At 46.3% G+C, this 21,241-nt stretch overlaps 1 protein-coding gene across 2 annotated transcripts in view; it reads right to left on the minus strand.

Annotated features, from left to right (window-relative positions):
• Window positions 1-13,156, minus strand: part of LOC140716645 (serine/threonine-protein kinase MRCK beta-like) — a 136,316-nt gene extending 123,160 nt beyond the window's left edge. For both annotated transcript variants that reach the window (XM_073029476.1, XM_073029477.1), the window contains exon 1: window positions 12,630-13,156. In XM_073029476.1, the coding sequence (XP_072885577.1) occupies window positions 12,630-12,789 (160 nt within the window). In that variant the 5' untranslated portion in view covers window positions 12,790-13,156. The remainder of the gene's footprint in view (window positions 1-12,629) is intronic.
• Between the last annotated feature and the right edge of the window lie 8,085 nt (window positions 13,157-21,241).

A 21,241-nucleotide genomic window follows, 5' to 3' on the forward strand; every position in this document is an offset into this window, starting at 1 on the left:
ATCACCACTCCACTCCTGGATCCACCGATCATCTGCCCTAACCCTTCCCCCACCTCCTTATCCAGGCTAATTTTCCTCTATCAATGATCTTCACCCAAATGGTTCATTTCCTTCCACAGGAGAATGAGGGGAGATTTGATCGAGGTATACAAAATCATGATGGTATAGATAGGGTAAATGCAAGCAGTCTTTTTCCACTGAGGTTGGGTGAGACTAGAACTAGATGTAATGGGTTAAGTGTGAAAGGTAAAATATTTCAGGGGATTAGAAGGGGGAAACTTCTTCACTGAAAGACTCCCCAACACTTTTTATTTAAATGTTATTTAATATCCAGGGAACAAAGAGGCTGTAGCAGAATAAAGACGGATCTGGTTCCCAACAGATGCATTGGGAATCCCATCCTGTAAAAGGACTAGATGGGATAGAGCTTGTGCGATCTGTTCAGGAAAGTTTCCTTCATCACTACGTAGAAGTTCTAAAGACAGAGCATGCAATTTGGGAATGAGACAGGGCAGGTGACAGAAGTTTGTGTAGGAGAACATATTGCACCCGGTGACCACAAAGCCATTAGTTTCAAAGTAAATATGCAAAGAGGTAGGTCTGGTCTGTGGGTTGAGGTTCTAAATTGGAGGAAGGCCAATTTTGTTGGCATCAGAAGTGATCTGCAAAGTGTTGATTGGGACAGGCTGTTCTCTGGCAAAGGTGTACTTGGAAAGTGGGGGACCTCCAGAAACGAAATTGTGAGAGTACAAAGCTTGTATGTGCCTGTCCGAATAAAAGGTAAAGACAACAAATGTAGGGAACCTTGGCCTTCAAGAGATATTGAGGCCCTGCTTGAGGGGAAAAAGGAGGTGCATAGCAGGTACAGGCTCATGGAGTACAAGAAATGCAAGAGAACGTGAAAGAGATCAGAAAGGCTAAAAGAACACATGAAGTTGCTCTAGCTGACAAGGTGAAGGAGAATCCTAAGGGATTTTGTGGATATGTTAGAGCAAAAGGATTGCTCTGGACAAAACTGGTCCTTGAGATGATCAGAATGAAAATCCATGTCTGGAGCCAAAGCAAATGGGGAGATCTTAATGCAGTCTTTGCATCTGTATTTACTCAGAAGATGGATACTGAGTCTATTGAAGTGAGGCAAAGTGGCATCAACTTCATGGACCCTGTACAGATTACAGAGGAGGAGGTGTTTGCTGTCCTGAGGCAAATCGAATGTCTAACTGGATTAGACATTGGCTCAATGAGAGAAGTCAGAGAGTGGTAGTGGAGGATTGCTTCTCTGAGTGGAGGCCTGTGACTAGTGGTGAGGCACAGGGATCTGTGCTGGGTCCATTGTTATTTGTCGTCTATATCAATGATCTGGATGATAATGTGGTAAATTGGATCAGCAAATTTGCTGATGATACAAAGATTGGAGGTGTAGTGGACAGTGAGGAAGGTTTTCAAAGCTTACAGAGGGATTTGAACAAGCTGGAAAAATGGGCTGAAAAATGGCAGATGGAGTTTAATACAGACAAGTGTGAGGTATTGCACTTTGGAAGGAAAAACCAAGGTAGAACATACAAGGTAAATGGTAGGGCACTGTGGAGTGCAGTAGAACAGAGGGATCTAGGAATACAGATACAAAATTCCCTAAAAGTGGTGCACAGGTAGACAGGGTAGTAAAGAGAGCTTTTGGTACACTGGCCTTTATAAATCAAAGTACTCAGTATAAGAGTTGGAATGTTACGGTGAGGTTGTATAAGGCATTGGTGAGGCCGAATTTGGAGTATTGTTTTGGTCATCGAATTACAGGAAGGATATTAATAAGGTTGAAAGAGTGCAGAGAAGGTTTACAAGGATGTTGCTGGGGCTTGAGAAACTGAGTTACAGAGAAAGGTTGAATAGGTTAGGACTTTGTTCCCTGGAGCATAGAAGAATGAGGGGAGATTTGATAGAGTATATAAAATTATGATGGGTATAGATAGAGTGAATGCAAGCAGGCTTTTTCCACTGAGGCCAGGGAAGAAAAAATACCAAAGGTCATGGGTTAAGGGTGAAGGGGGAAAGTTTAAAGGGAACATCACGGTGGGGTTTCTTCACACAGAGAGTGGAATGAGCTACCAGATGAAGTGGTAAATGCGGGCTCACTTTTAACATTTAAGAAAAACTTGGACAGGTACATGGATGAGAGGGGTTTGGCGGGATATGGTCCAGGTGCAGGTCAGTGGGACTCGGCAGAAAAATGGTTCAGCACAGCCAAGAAGGGCCAATAGGCCTGTTTCTGTGCTGTAATGTTCTGTGGTTTAAATCAGGCTGGAAAAATCCCCAGGGTCTGACAAGATGTTCCCTCAAATCCTAAGGGAGGCAAGTCCAGAAATTACCGGGGTGCAGGCAGAGATATTTAAATAATCTTTAGTGACAGGAGAGATACCAGAGGATTGGAGGGTAGCCAATGTTGCTCCACTGTTTTAAAAAAAAAGACTCTAAATATATAGCAGAAGATTATCAGCAGGTGAATCTGACCTCAGTTGTGGGAAAGTTATTGGAAGGTATTCTAAGAGACCAGATGTATGAATATTTGGATTGATTAAAGATAGTCAGCATGGATTTGTACGTGGTAGTTCATATCTAATCAATCATAGAGTTTTTTGAGGAAATTAGCAGGAGTATGGATGAAGGCAAAGCAGTAGATGTTGTCTAGGAGGACCTTAGTAAGGCATTTGACAAGGTCCCGCATGTGAGACTGGTCAAGAAGGCTGAGTCGCTCGGCAGTCAGGATGAGGTAGTAAAATGGATTAGACATTGGTTTTGTGGGAGAAGCCAGAGAGTGGTAGCAGGCAGTTGTCTCTCTGGTGTGCCGCAGGGATCGGTGCCGGGTCTTTTGTTGTTTGTCATTAATATTGATAAACTGGATGATAATGTGGTTAACTGGATCAGCAACTCTGCAGATAACAGCAAGACTGGGGGTGTAGTTGACAGTGAGGAAGGCTATCATGGCTTGCAGAGGGATCTGCATCAGCTGGAAAAGCAGGCTGAAAAATAATGGCAGATGGAATTTACTGCAGACAAGTGCAAGGTTTTACGCTTTGGTAGGACCAACCAGAGTAGGCCTTACACGTGAACGGTAGGGCACTGAGGAGCGTCATAGAACAAAGGGATCTGGGAATACGGTCACATAATTCATTGAAAAATGCCATCACAAGTCGACAGTGTCATAAAGAAAGCTTCTGGCACATTGGCCTTCATATTGAGTACAGGAGATGGGATGTTATGTTGAAGTTGTACAAGACATTGATGAGACCTAATTTGGAGTATTGTGTGCAGTTTTGGTCACCTAACTACAGGAAAGATGTAAATAAGGTTGAAAGAGTGCAGAGGAAGTTTACAAGGATGTTGCTGGGTCTGGGGGACCTGAGTTATAAGGAAAGATTGAATAGGTTAGGACTGTATTCTTCAGAATGTAGAGGACTGAGGGGGTATTTGATAGAGGTATACAAAATTATGAGGAATATAGATAGGGTAAATGTAAGCAGGCTTTTTCCACTAAGGTTGGGTGGGACTACAACCAGAGGACATGACTTAAGGGTGAAAGGTCCCATGACTAAAGGGAACATGAGGGTAATCTTCTTAACTCAGGGAGTCAGAAGAGTATGAAATGAGCTGCCAACACAAGTAGTCCATGTGAGCTTGATTTCAACGTTTAAGGGAAGTTTGGGTGGGTTTATGGAGGGCTCTGGTCCAGGTGCAGGTCGATGGGAGAAGGCAGTTTATTGGATTTGGCATGGATAGGATGGGCTGAAGGGCCTGATTCTATGCCATGCTTCTCTCTGACTCTGTAACTCGAGGAAACAGGGTGGCTGTAGCAGAACCAAGGTGGATCTAGTCCCCTATAGAAACATTGCCATTGTCTTTGTTATTGCTGCTGTTGCTACTGTCGTTGCTGCTGCTTTTGTTAGACCATAAGATCTAGGAGCAGAATTAGGCCATTCAGTCCACTGAGTTTTCTCTGCTATTCCATCATGGTGGATTTATTTTCCCTCTCAATCCCATTTTGCTGTCTTCTCCCCATAATAATTAAGTACATAACAATCCCCACTTTAAACGCACCCAATGACTTGGTCTCCACAGCTGTCTGTAGCAATGATTTCCACAGATTCATCACTCTCTGGCTAAAGAAACTCCCTCTCATCTCTGTTCTAAAGGGACATCCTTATATTCTGAGGCTGTGCCCTCTGGTCCTAGACTCCCCCACTATAGGAAACATCTCCTCCACGTCCACCCTAGAAGATGAAAGAGGAGTGATGGTGACAAGCAGTGGGGGAAATTTAGGCAAATCCTCTCTGTACACGGTTATATGAGAGACTACAGATGCTGGAATCTAGAGCAACACACACAATGCTGGAGGAACTCAACAAGTCAGGCAGTATCAATGGAGGGAAACAGACAACTGATGCTCTGGACTCAAGATGAAGAGTCTCAATGTGGAATGTCGTCTGTTCACTTCGCTCCAGATTTCCCGTGGAAGAAGGTGTCTATAAGCAAATTCTGTCAACTGGTTGCAGGTGGATGTGCTGAGGGATAGACTGTCCACAAAGGACCAGTGTGGAAGGACCACAGACCAGGGTCCTGTCACCACTGGACACTATGAAGTAGAACATGAGAAATTATATCCTCAGAAGCACAGAGATTCTGCAGAAATTTCTGGTATTTAAGAAGGCATGCTTGCCTTTATTAGAGGGGTCATTGAGTTCAAAAGTCAGGAAGTTATGTTGCAGCTTTATAAAACTCTAGTCAGGCCACATCTGGAGTGTTACGTACAGTTCTGGTTCTCTCACTACAGGAACAATGACATGGCTTTGGAGAGGATGCAGAAGAGGTTTATACCAGGATGCTGCCTGGTTTAGAGGGCATGTGCTATCATGAGAGGCTGGACTAACTTGGGTTGTTTTGCCTGGAGAAGTTGAGGCTGAGGAGAGATGGGGAGATCTGATTGAGGTTCATAAGGTTATGAGAGGCATAGATAGACAGGGCATCTTTTTCCCAAGGTTGAAAGGTCTAATACCAGAAGGCATGCATTTAACATGGGGGCGAGGGTGGTCATTTCAAAGGAAATGTGAGGGCCAAGTTTTGTTTACAGAGAAAGGTGGGTGCGTGGAATGCACTGCCTGGGGAGGCGCTGAAGGCAGGTACATACGGCACTCTTAACTGATGTTAGATAGGCACATGAATGTGAGGGAAATGGGAGGATGTGGGCAGAAGAGTTTAGTTCAACATTTGATCACTAATTTAACTGGTTTAGCACAACATTGTGGATCAAAGGGTCCATTCCAGACCTGTACTGTTCTATGTTCTACGTTAGATGCTGGAAATACAGATTAACACAAACAAAATGCTGGAGGAACTCAGCAGGTCAGGCAGCATCCACGAAGACGAATAAAGAGTCAACATTTCGAGCCAAGGTCCTTCATCAGGCCCGGAGAGGTAAGAAATCTGCGTAAGAAGGTGGGGGGAGGGAAAGGAGTACAAGCTGGCGGGTGATAGATGAAATCAGGTAGGGAGGGTAGGAGGATGGCGAAAAGTGTTGGGAGATAATATGTGGAAAAGGTAAAGGTCTGAAGAAGAAGGAACCTGATAGGAGAGGGGAGAGGACAATGGGAGAGGGAAGGAGGGAGGAGAGGACAAAATAGAGGAGCCAGAATGAGGAATGGAAAAATTACTGGAAATTAGGGAAGTCAAAGTTTATGCCATCAAGTGGAGGTTACCCAAATGGAGTATCAGGTGTTGCTCCACTGGAGAATGGCCCCACACCATCATAGCAGGAGAAGAGTCATGTCAGAATGGGAAGCGAAAGTTCTATCCTCAGAGGACAGAATCTTTGCTCAAGGAAGGATGATGTCAGGCCGATGTAATGTAGAAAGAATGAGAATGGAGACATAAAATCTGCACAGTGGCCATTTTATTAGGTATACCTGCTCGTTAATGCAAATATCTAATCAGCCAATCATGTGGCAGCAACTCAATGCATAAAAGCATACAGGCACGGTCAAGAGGTTCAGTCGTTGTTCAGACCAAACATCAGAATGGGGAAGAAGTGTGATCAAAGTGGCCTTGACTGTAGAATGATTGTTGGAGAGAGATGGGGTGGTTTGGTATTTCAGAAACTCTTAGTCTCCTGGGATTTTCACACACAACAGTCTCTGGAGTTTACAAAGAATGATACGAGAAGCAAAAAAAACCCCGGTTAGTGGCAGTAATCAGAGGAGGATAACCACACAGGTTCAAGCTGACAGGAAGAAGACATTAAGTCAGATAACCACACGTTACAAAAAGCATCTCTGAATGCACAGCGTGCTGAACCTTAAAGTGGACAGGTTACAGCAGCGGAAGGTCATGAACGTACACTCAGTGGCCACTTTATTAGTTACATAATAAAGTTGCCACTGAGCTTATCAGGTACTGTAGAAGCCCAATAACTCACTAAGCAGTCTTTTTTTTCAGAAATCCTGATTGGCTTCTGGCTCTCTGGGGCTCAAACAGTGCAGAATACCCTTGTGGCAATTCCCCTCAATAATAAGTATACCATTTTGGATACTGTTGAAGGGGATGACCCACTGGGGGGTGGGGGGGTGGGGGGGGAACCACAGTGACTGTCTCAGAAGGGAAGGGGGAAACGAGGACTGTAGTAGTTATAGGGGATTCCATAGTTAGAGTAGACATGAGATTCTGTGATAGACACCCTGAAGGCGTGTTGCCCTCCCAGATGCCAGGATCGGGTCTATGGCATTCTAAAGGGGAAGTCTGAGCAGGCAGAAGTCTTGGTACATAGCAGCATCAATGACTTGGGGAGGAAAAGGAGGAAGTCCTGAAGAGAGAACTTGGGTAGAAAGCTGAAAAGTGGCACCTCCAGGGTGGTAATCTCTGGATTGCTACCTGTGCCACGTACCAGTGAGGGTAAGAATAAGATGATTTGGCAGATTGAGGAACTAGTGCAGGGGTCAGGGTTTCAGATTTCTGGATTATTGGAATCTCTTCTGGGGAAGGTGCAACCTGAACCGGGGGGGGGGGGGGGGGGTCTGATATCCTTGCAGGCAAGCTTGCTAGAACTGTTGCGGAGGCTTTAGACCGGGTGGTAGGGCTGAGGATGGGGTAGTTGAGCTGAGGATGGGGGGGGGGGGGGGGTCTGATATCCTCGCAGGCAAGCTTGCTAGAACTGTTGTGGAGGCTTTAGACTAATCCAACAGGGATTTGGGAAACTGGGTGGTAGGGCTGAGGATGGTAGACAGGCAGAGACGACGTGTCAGGAAGGACAGGCAGATAATTCGGCAAATTTGCAGACAGTGAGATGAGTTACAGTGTAAGAGAGGGACAAGTTGATCAATACAGTATTGGAAGTGTTATATTTGAATGCACACAGTGTACAGAATACGGCATTGCAGTTGGAGATTGGCAGGTACGACGTTATGGGATTCACTGAGTCATGACCGAAAGAAGACTATAGTTGGGAGCTTAACATCCAAGGATACACATTGCATTGAAAAGACAGGCAAGTATTCAGAGGGGTGGTGTGGCTCTGTTAGTAAAAAGTGAAATCAACTCTGAAAGAAGTGACACAGGATCGGAAGATGTTGAATTGAAAGATGTTTAAGATGGTGCTATTACTGGTTTGAGCAAATACTCGTTCGTGGCCAACGAAATAAAGAAAGCAACTAAAGGCTTCAACAATAAAATGCACTGCGAACTTTGAATTGTTGTGGGTAGATTTAAGGAACTGCGAGGGTAAAAAGACCCTGATGGGAGTTATATACAGGCTTCTGAACAATAGCCAGGATGTGGGCTACAAATTACAACAGGAGATAGAAAATGCATGTCAAAGGGCAATATTCAAAAGTCGTAGAAACATAGAAAACTCACAGCACAATACAGGCCCTGTGGCTCATAAAGCTGTGCCGAACATGTACTAACTTTAGAAATTACCTAGGGTTACCCAAAGTCCTCTACTTTTCTAAGCTCCTTGTACCTATCCAGGAGTCTCTTAAAAGACCCACCACCATGGCCGGCAGCCCATTCCACGCACTCACCACTCTCTGTGTAAAAACTTACCCCTGACATCTCCTCTGTAACTACTTCCAAGCACCTTAAAGCTGTGCCCTCTCGTGTTAGCTATTTCAGCCCTGGGGAAAAGATTCTGACTTTCTCAATACCTTGATCAATGCCTCTCATCATCTTGTACACCTCTACCAGGTCACCTCTCATCCTCCATCGCTCCAAGCAGAAAAGGCCGAGTTCACTCAACCTATTCTCATAAGGCATGCTCCCCAATCCAGGCAACATCCTTGTAAATCTCCTCTGTACCCTTTCTATGGCTTCCACATCCTTCCTGTAGTGAGGCGACCAGAACTGAGCACAGTACTCCAAGTGGGGTCTGACCAGGGTCCTACATAGCTGCAACATTACCTCTCAGCTCTTGAACTCAGTCCCATGATCGATGAAGGACAATGCACCGCATGCCTTCTTAACCACAGAGTCAACCTGCGCAGCAGCTTCGAGTGTCCTATGGACTTGGACCCCAAGATCCCTCTGATCCTCCACATTGCCGAGAGTCTTGCCATTAATACTATATTCTGCCATCATATTTGACCTACCAAAATGAACCACCTCACACTTTTCTTGGTTGAACTCCATCTGCCACTTCTAGTTTTGCATCCTATCAATGTCCCGTTGTAAACTCCAGCCTTCCACACTATCCACAACACCCCCAACCTTTGTGTCATCAGCAAATTTACTAACCCATCCTTCTACTTCCTCATCCAGGTCATGTATAAAAATCATGAAGAGAAGGGATCCCAGAACAGATCCCTAAGGCACACCACTGGTCACTGGCCTCCATGCGGAATATGACCCGTTTACAACGACTCTTTGCCTTCTGTGGGCAGCCAATTCTGGATCAACAAAGCAACGTCCCCTTGGATCCCATGCCTCCTTACTTTCTCAATAAGCCTTGCATGGGGCACCTTATCAAATGCCTTGCTGAAATCCATATACACTACATCCACTGCTCTACTTTCATCAATCTGTTTAGTCACATCCTCAAAAAATTCGATCAGGCTCATAAGACATGACCTGTCTTTGACAAAGTCATGCTGACTATTTCTAATCATATGCCTCTCCAAATGTTCATAAATCCTGCCTCTCAGGATCTTCTCCATCAACTTACCAACCACTGAGGTAAGACTCAATGTTCTATAATTTCCTGGTCTATCTCTACTCTCTTTCTTGAATAAGGGAACAATTTCTGCAATCCTCCAATCCTCTGGAACCTCTCCCTTCCTCATTGATGATGCAAAGATCATGCCAGAGGGTATATCTCATGGACTTATTCAACTTGATGTTTTCCAAAAGCTCCAGCACATTCTCTTTCTTAATGTCTATATGCTCAAGCTTTTCAATCCACTGTAAGTCATCCCTATAATCGTCAAGATCCTTTTCCTTAGTGAATACTGCAGCAAAGTATTCATTAAGTACCTCTGCTATCTCCTCCGTTTTCATACACACTTTTCCACTATCACACTTGATTAGTCCTATTCTTTCACATCTTATTCTGCTGGTCTTCATATACTTGTAGAATGCCTTGGGGTTTTCCTTAATCCTGCTCGCCAAGGCCTTCCCATGGCCCCATCTGTCTCTCTTAAGCTCCTTCCCGCTAGCCTTATAATTTTCTAGATTCCTATCATTACCTTGTTTTTTGAACCTTTCATAAGCTTTTCTTCTTGACTAGATTTACAACAGTCTTTGTACACCGCGGATCTTGTACCCTACCATCCTTTCCCTGTCTCATTGGAACGTACCTACCCAGAACCCCATGCAAATATCCCCTGAATACATTTTCCTGAGAACATTTGTTCCCAATGTATGCTTCCAAGTTCCTGCCTGATAGCCTCATATTTCCCCTTACTCCAATTAAACACTTTCCTAACTTGTCTGTTCCTATCCCTCTCCAATGCTATGGTAAAGGAGATAGAATTGTGATCACTATCTCCAAAATGCTCTCCCACTGAGATCTGACACCTGACCAGGTTCATTTCCCAATACCAGATCAAGTACAGCCCCTCCTCTTGTAGGCTTATCTACATGTTGTGTCAGAAAACCTTCTTGAACACACCTAACAAACTCCACCCCATCTAAACCCCTTGGTCTAGGGTGATGCCAATCAATATAGGGGAAATTAAAATCTCCCATCACAAGAGCCATGGGAGATTTCAATATAAGAAAATCAGGTTGGTACTGTTTTTGGATCCTAAGGGAGAGAATTTGTAGAATGCCTGTGAAATGGCTTTTTAGAGCAGCTTGTGGTTGAGCCCATTAGGGTCATGGCAATTCTGGATTGACAGTTGTGTAATGAACCAAATTTGATTAGGGAGCTTAAGGTAAAGGGATCCTTAGGAGAATATGATCATATGATAAAATTTACCCTGCAATTTAAGAGAAAGAGGCTAAAGTCAGATGTATCAGTATTACACTGGAGTAAAGGGAATTACAGAAGCATGACAGATGAGCTTGCTGAAGTTGATGGAAGGGGACACTAGCCTAGATGACAGCAGAGCAGCAATATCTGGTGCTTCTGGGAGTCATTTAGAAAGCACAGGATAGGATAAATCCCAAAGAAGAAGTATTCTAAAGGCAGAACGACACAACCGTGGCTGACAAGAGAAGTCAAAGCCAACATAAAGGTTAGAGAATTGGGAAGCTTTTAAAAACCAACAGAAAGCATCCAAATAATGCTTAAGGAGATAAAGATTAAATATGAAGGTAAGCTAGCCAATAATATCACAAAAGATTTTTCAGCTATATAAAGAGTAAAAGCGAGGCAAGAGTAGATATCGGACCACTGGAAATTTATGCTAGAGAGGTAGTAATGGGGGGAGAAGGAAATGGCGGATGAACTGAATAAGTTTTGTGCGTCAGTCTTCACTGTGAAAGACATTAGCAGTATGTCAGATGTTTGAGATTGTGGGTGCATTATTAATGCTCTTCCAAGAGTCACTGGGTTCTGCAGGACTGAACAAGTGTCACATGGAACATAGTGTCAGGAGGTGTATGGTCATGTAGAAAGAAGAGAAGGGTAGACTAACAGGGAGCGAGTTCAAACATCCACAATGCAAAGGGACTTGGGACTCGTGCAGGATTCCCTACAGGCTGAGCTGGTGGTGAGGAAGGCATTCATTTTGAGAGGACCAGAATATATAAGCAAGGATGTGATGCTGAGGCACTGGCGAGGCCTCCCTCGGTGTAATGTGAGTAGTTTTGGGGCTCTTATCTTTGAAAAGACATTGGAGAGGTTTCAAAAAAGGTTCACAAAAAATCATTCTAGGAATGTTCGCTGGCTCACTAGAATTTAGAAGAATAAGGAGTGATCTCATTGAAACCTACTGATCGTTGAAAGGTCTGGATAGAGTGGATGTTTCCTATAGTGGGGGAGTCTAGGACCAGAGGGCAGAACCTCAGAATAGGTTAGTTTAGAACAGAGGTAAGGAAGAATTTCTTAAGACAGAGGGCGGTGAATCTGTACAACTGATTGCCACCAGTGCCTGCGGGGGCCAGGTCACTGGGTGGAAGATTCTTGATAAGTCATGATGTTTTGGGGAGAAGGCAGGAGAATGGGGATGAGATGGAAATGGATCAGCTATGATCAAGTGGCAGAGCAGACTCGATGAGCCATGTGGCTCATTCTTCTCCTATGATTGGTGGTCTAATATGCATTTCTAACACTTTTTTAAATCTCACTTTACCTGTGCTCCCTTTAAACTGACGCCATGCAATGAAAAATTTTTTGCACTACTATATAACATTGAAGATAAATGTGAACGTAAAGTGGATTGGGGCATTAATAGGTGTAATACCAGTAATCTGGAAAATCTGTCTGTCTAGTTCTGTCAACATTCTGAGTGTGCTGGATTTTGGGAATTTACTTACGATCAAATTCATGGAATTTGGAGAACATTGAACTGTATACCACAGGAACTGAATTAGACCACAATATCATGCCAAGCTAATTATGCTAATGACATGGAATTAAACTAATCCCATCGTCCATATAGCTCAATTCTCTGCATATTCATGTGCTTATCTAAGAGTCTCTTAAATGCCTCTATCGTATCTGCCTCCTTCACCATCGCGGAAAATAAAGCAGGAAGTAAAAATACAAAATTAAATTTGATGTAACAGGATACTAGTGCATGAGAGGCATTTAGACAGGAACATGAATGTGCGGGGAATGGAGAGATTTGGATCACATGCAGGCAGATGGGATCAGTTTAATTTGGCCCGGACATTGTTGGTCGAAGCGCCTGTTCCTGTCTGCACCGTTCTTTTCTCTAAGTAGAAAACGCAGCAGCCAGCTTGCACACACAACGGCAGTCTGATTGAGGCATTGGTTAGGAGTTAACTATTAACTCAGAGCTCTGGCAAGAACTTTATGCCATTCCAGAAAGAGAGATGGGGCCACAGTTCACATCTCATCCAAAACAAGGCAGCTTTTGGGCTGAAGCTTCAAGAGTGCGGTTTTCACCCCAGCACTCTCCGTCTCATTGCCCCCCCCCCCCCCCCCAATAGATGTGTATGTAGAGACATGCAGCCTGGAAACTACTCACCCCAAGCAAGGAAGTCCGAGATGTGCCTCTGGTCCCTTAGCGCCGACTCACTCAGCTCCTCAAACACACAAACCAAGACATCCAGGAGCCCCTCGATATTGAGTAGCCTTCCTGTGACAATCAGCATCTCCAGCTCCCTCAGCCTGGCTTCGGCTAACATCCTCTCCTTCCCCAACCAGGAAATCAAAGAGCTGACTGCAGCTTTCCAAAGTTTCAAAATCAGACAAACATCTTTTGCTTTGTCTGACAATGATCTCTCTCTCCCTCTTTCTCTCTATCTATCTTCTTTCTCTCCCTCCTTCTCTCTATTTACCCCTACCTTCATATCTCTCTTTCTTTCTATCTCTGTATTGATCTGTCTCTCACCTCTCTCTCACCCTCCTCTTTGTCCCTTCTCTTTTACTCTCCCTCTCTTTACTTGTCTGTCTCACTCCCTATCGATCATCAATCTATCTCTCCCTTCTGCCTCCTCCTGCCTTTGCCCCTCTCTCTCTCTGTCCCACCCTCGCTCTGTCATTCCCCTTGCCTTGCCCTCTGCTGCAAGGCCACCAACTGTTCAGCTGTTTTAAGCTCCTCACTCAATCCATGGGAATGTCTCTTAAGGCAAAAAATATCACTGTGCACTGTCATATTCTGAGCCGTGAAGCTCCCGGGTCATTTCACACTGTGGTGAATAAAGATTTAATGGCCATTGCTTCGGATTCTCAGCTAGTCACAACTCTCTCACCAGGACGTGCCACCTTTAGTTGGATATACCACTCCCAGGGCAGGCACAATAGGCTAGGTGGAGAGTGTTGCACAGAACAGTGCTGTGTAACAGATTCCAAAGCTGAGTTTCCAGCTCCCCAGCCGCCTGCAATTTCTGCGGCCGGGAGGAGACGTATCAGATATACCGGAGTGGGGGAGGTTGAGTGTCTGATGGGGCTGCCCCTCGAGGTTTGGCTGTACTTCTGCCCCCCATTCGCAATCTCCGGTCACCCAGTGTGGGGAGGGGTGGACGGCTCTGGGGCTCCCTGGTTGTTTTGCCCCTGTGCCTCGGCAAGGTGGCCATTCATGGTTCTCAGCCAGCTGTCGACCCCTCTTCCAGGGTTACACCTGTGCCCAGGTATCCAGTGAAACAATGGGAGGGGCTGGTGGCTGCCACAGGGGATCGAGTACATTCAGGGTAGAGGTAAGCATGTTGTAAATTGAAGCTGTTGACTGTGAGTAGTGCAGGGTTATGGAATTTTGTAACATTGTGGTAAGATGATGCTGAATCGCAGACTAGACCTCCTTTGGAAAAGAGCAGGAACAGCACGGGTTAGATACAGAGTGAAGCTCCCTCTACACTGTCCCATCACACACTCCCAGGACAGGGACAGCACGGGTTAGATACAGAGTGAAGCTCCCTCTACACCGTCCCATCACACACTCCCAGGACAGGGACAGAATGGGTTAGATACAGAGTGAAGCTCCCTCTACACTGTCCCATCACACACTCCCAGGACAGGGACAGCACGGGTTAGATACAGAGTGAAGCTCCCTCTACACTGTCCCATCACACACTCCCAGGACAGGAACAACACAGGTCAGATACAGAGTGAAGCTCTCTCTACACTGTCCCATCACACACTCCCAGGACAGGGACAGCACGGGTTAGATAGAGAGTGAAGCTCCCTCTACGCTGTCCCATCACACTCTCCCAAGGCAGGGACAGCACGGATTAGATACAGAGTGAAGCTCCCTCTACGCTGTCCCAACACACACTCCCAGGACAGAGACAGCACGGGTTAGATACAGAGTGAAGCTCCCTCTACACTGTCCCATCACACACTCCCAGGACAGGGACAGCACAGGTCAGATACAGAGTGAAGCTCCCTCTACACTGTCTCATCACACACTCCCAGGACAGGGACAGCACGGGTTAGATAGAGAGTGAAGCTCCCTCTACGCTGTCCCATCACACACTCCCAGGACAGGGACAGCACGGGTTAGATAGAGAGTGAAGCTCCCTCTACGCTGTCCCATCACACACTCCCAGGGCAGGGACAGCACGGGTTAGATACAGAGTGAAGCTCCCTCTACGCTGTCCCAACACACACTCCCAGGACATAGACAGCACGGGTTAGATACAGAGTGAAGCTCCCTCTACGCTGTCCCATCACACACTCCCAGGACAGGGACAGCACGGGTTAGATACTGGGTGAAGCTCCCTCTACACTGTCCCATCACACACTCCCAGGACAGGGACAGTACGGGTTAGATACAGAGTGAAGCTCCCTCTACACCGTCCCATCACACACTCCCAGGATAGGGACAGCATGGGTTAGAAACAGAGTGAAGCTCCCTCTACGCTGTCCCATCACACACTCCCAGGACAGGGACAGCACGGGTTAGATACAGAGTGAAGCTCCCTCTACACTGTCCCATCACACACTCCCAGGACAGGAACAGCACAGGTCAGATACAGGGTGAAGCTCCCTCTACACTGTCCCATCACACACTCCCAGGACAGGGACAGCACGGGTTAGATACAGAGTGAAGCTCCCTCTGCACTGTCCCATCACACACTCCCAGGACAGGGACAGCACGGGTTAGATACAGAGTGAAGCTCCCTCTACACTGTCCCATCACACACTCCCAGGACAGGGACAGCACGGGTTAGATACAGAGTGAAGCTCCCTCTACACTGTCCCATCACACACTCCCAGGACAGGGACAGTATGGGTTAGATACAGAGTGAAGCTCCCTGTGTCAATGTGAGAGTTTGCTGGCCCTTTCTGATTATCTGGTGAGCTGCTCCCCGAGTTCCAGACGATGTTCATTCTCACACTTCTCCTGAATTCTTAGCATCCGGTACAGGGAGTCAGCCGGAGGTTTTCCTTGTCTCTTGGACCTGGATGGGAGAGCCATTCATCGGTCCCAGCAGCAGATCTTTGAGGGGTCCTTGCAAACCAAGGTCATGTCTGAGCCTGCGTGTCTTTAGAGAACAATTAAACTCTCGTTATATTGTCCTGACTAGGAGAGCAGAGCCAGCAACCACTCACCTGCTTCATGTTCTGGCATCAGTAGGGTGTGGTAACCAGGAGAGAAAGTGCAGCTTGTCCCAGGTGAACAGACAGGTATAGAACAGTATGGTCCTTTCAGCCCACAACGTTGTGCCCTTCAGTACAGTCCCTTTGGCCCACGATATTGTGCTAAGATCTATCTAATCCTTCCCTCCTACTAGCCCTTCTCATCTGTCTATCCAAGAGTCTCTTAAATCTCTGGCCGCACGTTCCATAAACCCACCACTGTGTTAAAAAACTTTCAAGTTACAACTTGCCTCTTGGCACGGCGTGACAGCGCAGCGGGTAGTGTAACACCTTACAGCAGCAGTGGCTCAGGTTCCGTTCCTGTAAGGAGTTTTCACATTCTCCTCGTGAGCATCTGGGTTTCCTCCCACTGTCCAAAGACCAACAGGTTAGTAGGTAAGTTGGTCACATGGTGCAGTTGGGCCTGATACCTGCTGTATCTCTGAATATAAAAAATAAGCTTAAAACTTACAACTTTGAAGGTAACACACACAAAATGCTGGTGGAACGCAGCAGGCCAGGCAGCATCTATAGGAAGAAGTACAGTCGACGTTTGGGGCTGACGAAGGGTCTCGGCCTGAAACGTCGACTGTACTTCTCCCTGTAGATGCTGACTGGCCTGCTGCGTTCCACCAGCATTTTGTGTGTGGTGCTTGAATTTCCAGCATCTGCGGATTTCCTCGTGTTTGAATTTAGAAGGTAGATCAGTGATGATCAGTGACATCGAAACGGTAATTTGTGGAACAGTCAAATGAGAGGGAGGTCTATAGGTTCCCGATGATGAGTGAAGTTCTGGGGTGTGGGGGGTGGTCAGTAGGATGACCAGGGCCTGAAGATAAGATCACTGTCAGTGGTGCAGAAGTTAAATCCACTGCCTCACATCTCCAACGACCTAATCCTAGTGCTGTCTGTGTGGAGTTCGCACATTCTCCCTGTGACCCCTTCAGAGGTGTTCCGGTTTCCTCCCTCATCTCAAACTAATTGGCCGCTCCAAGTTGCCCCTAATGTGTGTAATGTTGTCAAAACTTCGAGGATTGGAGCTGGAAGTCGATGGGAATGTGGGAGAATCCAATGGGATTGGTGTTTTAATGGTCCTTCTGCGGGACTCTTTCTGCTTTGGGATCCAGGTAGTTCCCCAGCTTTCTGACTGGCACTTGCAGGCTGCCCTCAGCACGTGTGTGAACGAGATACTAAGCATTTCACTGTTTGTATCAACATACATGTGATAAATAAATGGGAATCAGAATGTGAATTGTTGTTTCATTTATTTAATTAGAGATACAGTGCGGAATAGGCCCTTCAAGCTGTGTCACCCCAGAATCCCCGGCCCCCCAACCTCGTCGCAGGACAGTTTACAATGACCAATTAGCCCACCGACTGGTGTTGGCTTTGGACTGTGGAATCTGAATCAGAACCAGCATGGGACGGAATCGTATAGTAGCGAAAAAGGCCCTTCAGCCCATCAAGTCCATACTGAGATTCAAGCCTCCCTTCAATCTCAGCAATTTGCCCCAGATTCCACCCCTCAGCCACACAGTTCGCAGCAGCCAACAAATCCACCAACACGCACTTCTTTGTGGGAAGAAACCTGAGCACCTGGGGAACTTGTACAGTGACAGGGAGAAAGTACAAACTCCACACACAGTAGCCAGGGTCTCTGGCACTGTGAGACAGCAGCTCTACCCGCTGCACCACCATGCTGGAGTCAGTATTCCGTAGATACCTGGCATATTAAACTCCAAGAGAGAGAGACTGCCGAAGAGGGCCCCAATATCTGTGCCGTTCTGTAATCAGAGTCAGCGCCAGCTTCCTCTGATGTTGTCAGTTGGTAGGACACCTGCTTCAAGAGGTTGCAAGTTCAAGTCCTGTTTCAGACATCTGGGGGATCTCAATAAGGGACTAAAGGACTACGAGAGGTATTGATATTGGTTTATTATGGTCGCAGGTACCAAGATACAGTGAAAAGCTCGTCTCGTATACTGTTCATATAATTCGAATCTTTACACAGTGCATTCAAGGTAAAACAATGGTAAAGGGTAAAAGTGCCGTGCGGGTAAACAGTGAAGTGGAAGGTCATAACGAGGTAGACTGTGAGGTCGAGAGTTCATCTTATCATACACAGAGTCTAATACAGCACAATAAGGTCTGTCCCTCAGCCTGTGGGGCAGGACAGAGGAGAGGATGTGGGTTCTAGAGACTACTAGACAGGTATATGGAGGAATTTAAGGTGGAGGGTTATATGGGGGGGGGGGCAGGGTTTAAGGGTTGGCACAACATTGCGGGCCAAATGGCCTGTACTGTGCTGTATTGTTCTTTCATTTACTGAGGCAGTGAGGAGTGTGGACAGTCCATGGAAGGAAGGCTGGTTTCTCTGGGGGGTTGAGCTGTGTCCACAATTCTCTGTGGTCACAGGCAGAACAGTTGCCGTACCAAGTTGCGATCGTTCAGGTAGGATATTTTCTGTGATGCATTGATAAAAATTGGTGAGGTTCAGTGGGGACATATCGAATTTCATTAACCTCCTGAGGAAATAGAGCTTTCCTGACTATGGCATTGATGTATAACTTCAGGAGGAGCTGTTAGGCAAAAGCCCAGAATGCATGTCAGAGAACGTCTGGTGTCCTTTAGAAGTATAGTAAGGGAACTCTTCTTGTGGTCTTCAATTAATGTCAGTAATATTCATCATCTAATGAAACCTGTCAAGCTAAACCTTTCAAAGTTGGAACAACTGACAAACGGGAGGTGAGGAAGAAGCAAGGGATCTTGGAGTGTTAGCCCACAGGTTCGCAGGTCGATAAGCTGGTTACAATGGTAAACTAGTTTATTGTTGTCACATCTGTAGTGAAAGCTCAGTCTTGTTTGCCATCTGTTCAGATCATTTAAGTGTTTGTTAGATGATACCTGCCTCAACCACTTCCTCTAGCAGCTTCTGTTTCCGTGGATGTCGGCACAGAACAAGAATATCAGTGTATTATATACATTACTCTGATATTAAATGCAACCATTGAACTATTGTTCCATATACCCTCCACTTCCTGTGTGGAAAAATTGTCTCTCAGCTCCCTTTTAAATCTCTTCCTTCTCACCGAAGCCTATGCCTCCTAGTTTGCGTCTCCCCTGGGGAGAAGACTGTCACCGTCCTGCTTACATAAGCACTTCTGTAAGGTTGCCCCCTCGTTCTCCAGTTCAAAGAAATAATGACGTAGCCTGGCCAAGCTCTGGAAATGATGTGCGAAACCAGCCTTCCTTTCAGACAAGGCACAGTGCATTTTGCCTCTGTCGTTTCATGGACATAAATTGCTTTGTCTGCCTTTTTCCCATCTTTGCTACAGGAGCTACGACTTAACTTATTTCAAGATTATCCACGATGCCAGCTCCAGTCGGCTGTTCTGCTGACATAATGGAAGGAGGCATTAATCCTATTGAGGCAGAAATAAATAAAGATCCCCGGCTGCAAAATTAAGCACGTCTCTCAGCTTCAGGAAATGGGGAAGAGGGAGAGATGCAGAGTTAGAGTGAGAGAAAGGGAATGAGGCAGATAGAAAGAGAAGTACAGAAAAAGAGAGAGTGGGCATGCATGATGAATGAGGGAACAAGGGGCAAGGGTATATACAGAGAAAGAGAAACACAGAGGGAGATACTCAGGGACAAGGAAGTATAGAAACTGGGGCAGAGAGTGAGAGGGATATACAGATAAAGAGAGCAAGGAGGCTCAGAAATAAAGATAAGTACAGAGGGGTGAAGTGAGAGAGCAAGAGAAGTAAAGGGAGAGAGAGAGACAGGAAGAGAAAGAAACAGAGAGAGCAGGAAATAGAAAGTGATAGACACACGGAAGCAATCAAAGCAAAGAAAGAAAGACGATAGAAATAGAGACCGAGGTAAAGAGAGATTCCAAAAGTGGGACAGACAGTGAGAGAGAGAGAGACAGACAGACAGACAGAAAGAGTGAGAGAAATCATGAGAGAGTGGGGAAGATAACTCTTGGGGTACAGACGCAGATCTATGTCGATAAAGTGACAGGCCCAGGCAGACGGTCAGACACGGAGACTGAGACTAACCAACTCTTGAACACAGCTGAGAACAGCGAAGACAGAGAAATGGAGCAGCAGTGAGAGGAAGCTTCACTGATATGAAATAGAACAAGAAAGAGGCAGAGACACGTTGACAGGAAGAGCAAGACACCTGGGGTAGAAAGAACAGGGCAGGGGACAGTGAGACAGTTCAGAGCATCTGGATAAGAGGGGAAGATTGTACGGAAGACAGGGTGGGTGAAATTGAAGAGGAATCGACTGTGTATTTTACCTGCTGAGGGTACTGCTTGTCAGCTAATCTGCCACGAGTCTGACGGCAAAGTGTTTTAATTCCCCTCAGGGCATTAATCTAAGGAGGGATTGTTTTGAGCCACGTCGTGTGTCCCTCCTGGCTGAGGGACAGTGAGCCCCTGCTGGTTCACAGCAGATACCCGCTGGGCACTAGCCCTCTGGCAGTGTGTCGCAGGTGAGGCAGGAGACAGGCACGGAGCCCAACAGTGTGCAGGCGGACATGGTGTGAGGTAAGTGAAGCTGCTCCCGTTCATGTTCTCGTTCTTCAGTCTGCTTACAGCAGGGGAAGCCTTCACAATCCTCTTACCTCTTTGGCCCATACTCTCACTAATCTGTACATTATTTCTATTTCTCATTGTTTCTCTGTTTGATTTAGCTCCATCCTCCACTTTTAAATATTTCTTCTTTTTATCTCAGTGTTATAGAGCAGAACAGCAGAGGAACAGGCCAATCTGCCCGTCTAGTCCATACCTACCTCTACCTCCCCCTCTCATTGTCATCCTTCCTTCCCCTCGCTCTTAAACCTCTCTGTGATTCCATCTCGCTGCTCTTGTTTAACTTACCTTTAGGGTGGACAAATTTGCATTGTTTTCTCCAAAGCATTGGGAGCTGAGGGGAGATCTGATAGAAGTTTATAAAATTGCGCAAGACACCTTTTCCCTCGGGTAGAAATGTCAACTACTAAAGGGGGTGAGGGGGAAGGTGTAAAGGAGGTGATCAGGGTAAGGCTTTTACACAGAGAGTGGTGGGAGACTGAGGCAGGGAATAGAGGGATCCAGATTGTGCAGGCAGAGCGGAATCACACTCAGCACAGATCTGTGCCGTACTCTTCTACGCTTACTGTTCTGTCTTCTGCGTTATGAAGATAAAGATGAGCTTCATCTGTCACGTGTACATCTAAACATACATTGAAAAGCACTGGTTTGCACCATATCAAATCAGTGAGGGCAGCCCACAACGATCATCGTGTGTCCAGTGCCAACATAGCACGCCCACGGCTCACTAACCCTACCACATGTCCTGTGCCAGCAGCATGCCCACGGCTCACTAACCCTACCACACGTCCTGTGCCAGCAGCATGCCCATGGCACACCAACTCTATCATGCTTCTTGTGCCAGCAGCTTTTCCACGGCTCACCAACCTTACCTGCTTCTGGTGCCAGGATAGAATACCTACTGCTCACCGACCCGACCACGCCTCCAGTGCCAATGTAGAATGCCTACTGCTCACCAAAGC

Source organism: Hemitrygon akajei, chromosome 25, assembly GCF_048418815.1.
Source record: "Hemitrygon akajei chromosome 25, sHemAka1.3, whole genome shotgun sequence".
In the NCBI taxonomy this organism is placed as follows: Eukaryota; Metazoa; Chordata; class Chondrichthyes; order Myliobatiformes; family Dasyatidae; genus Hemitrygon; species Hemitrygon akajei.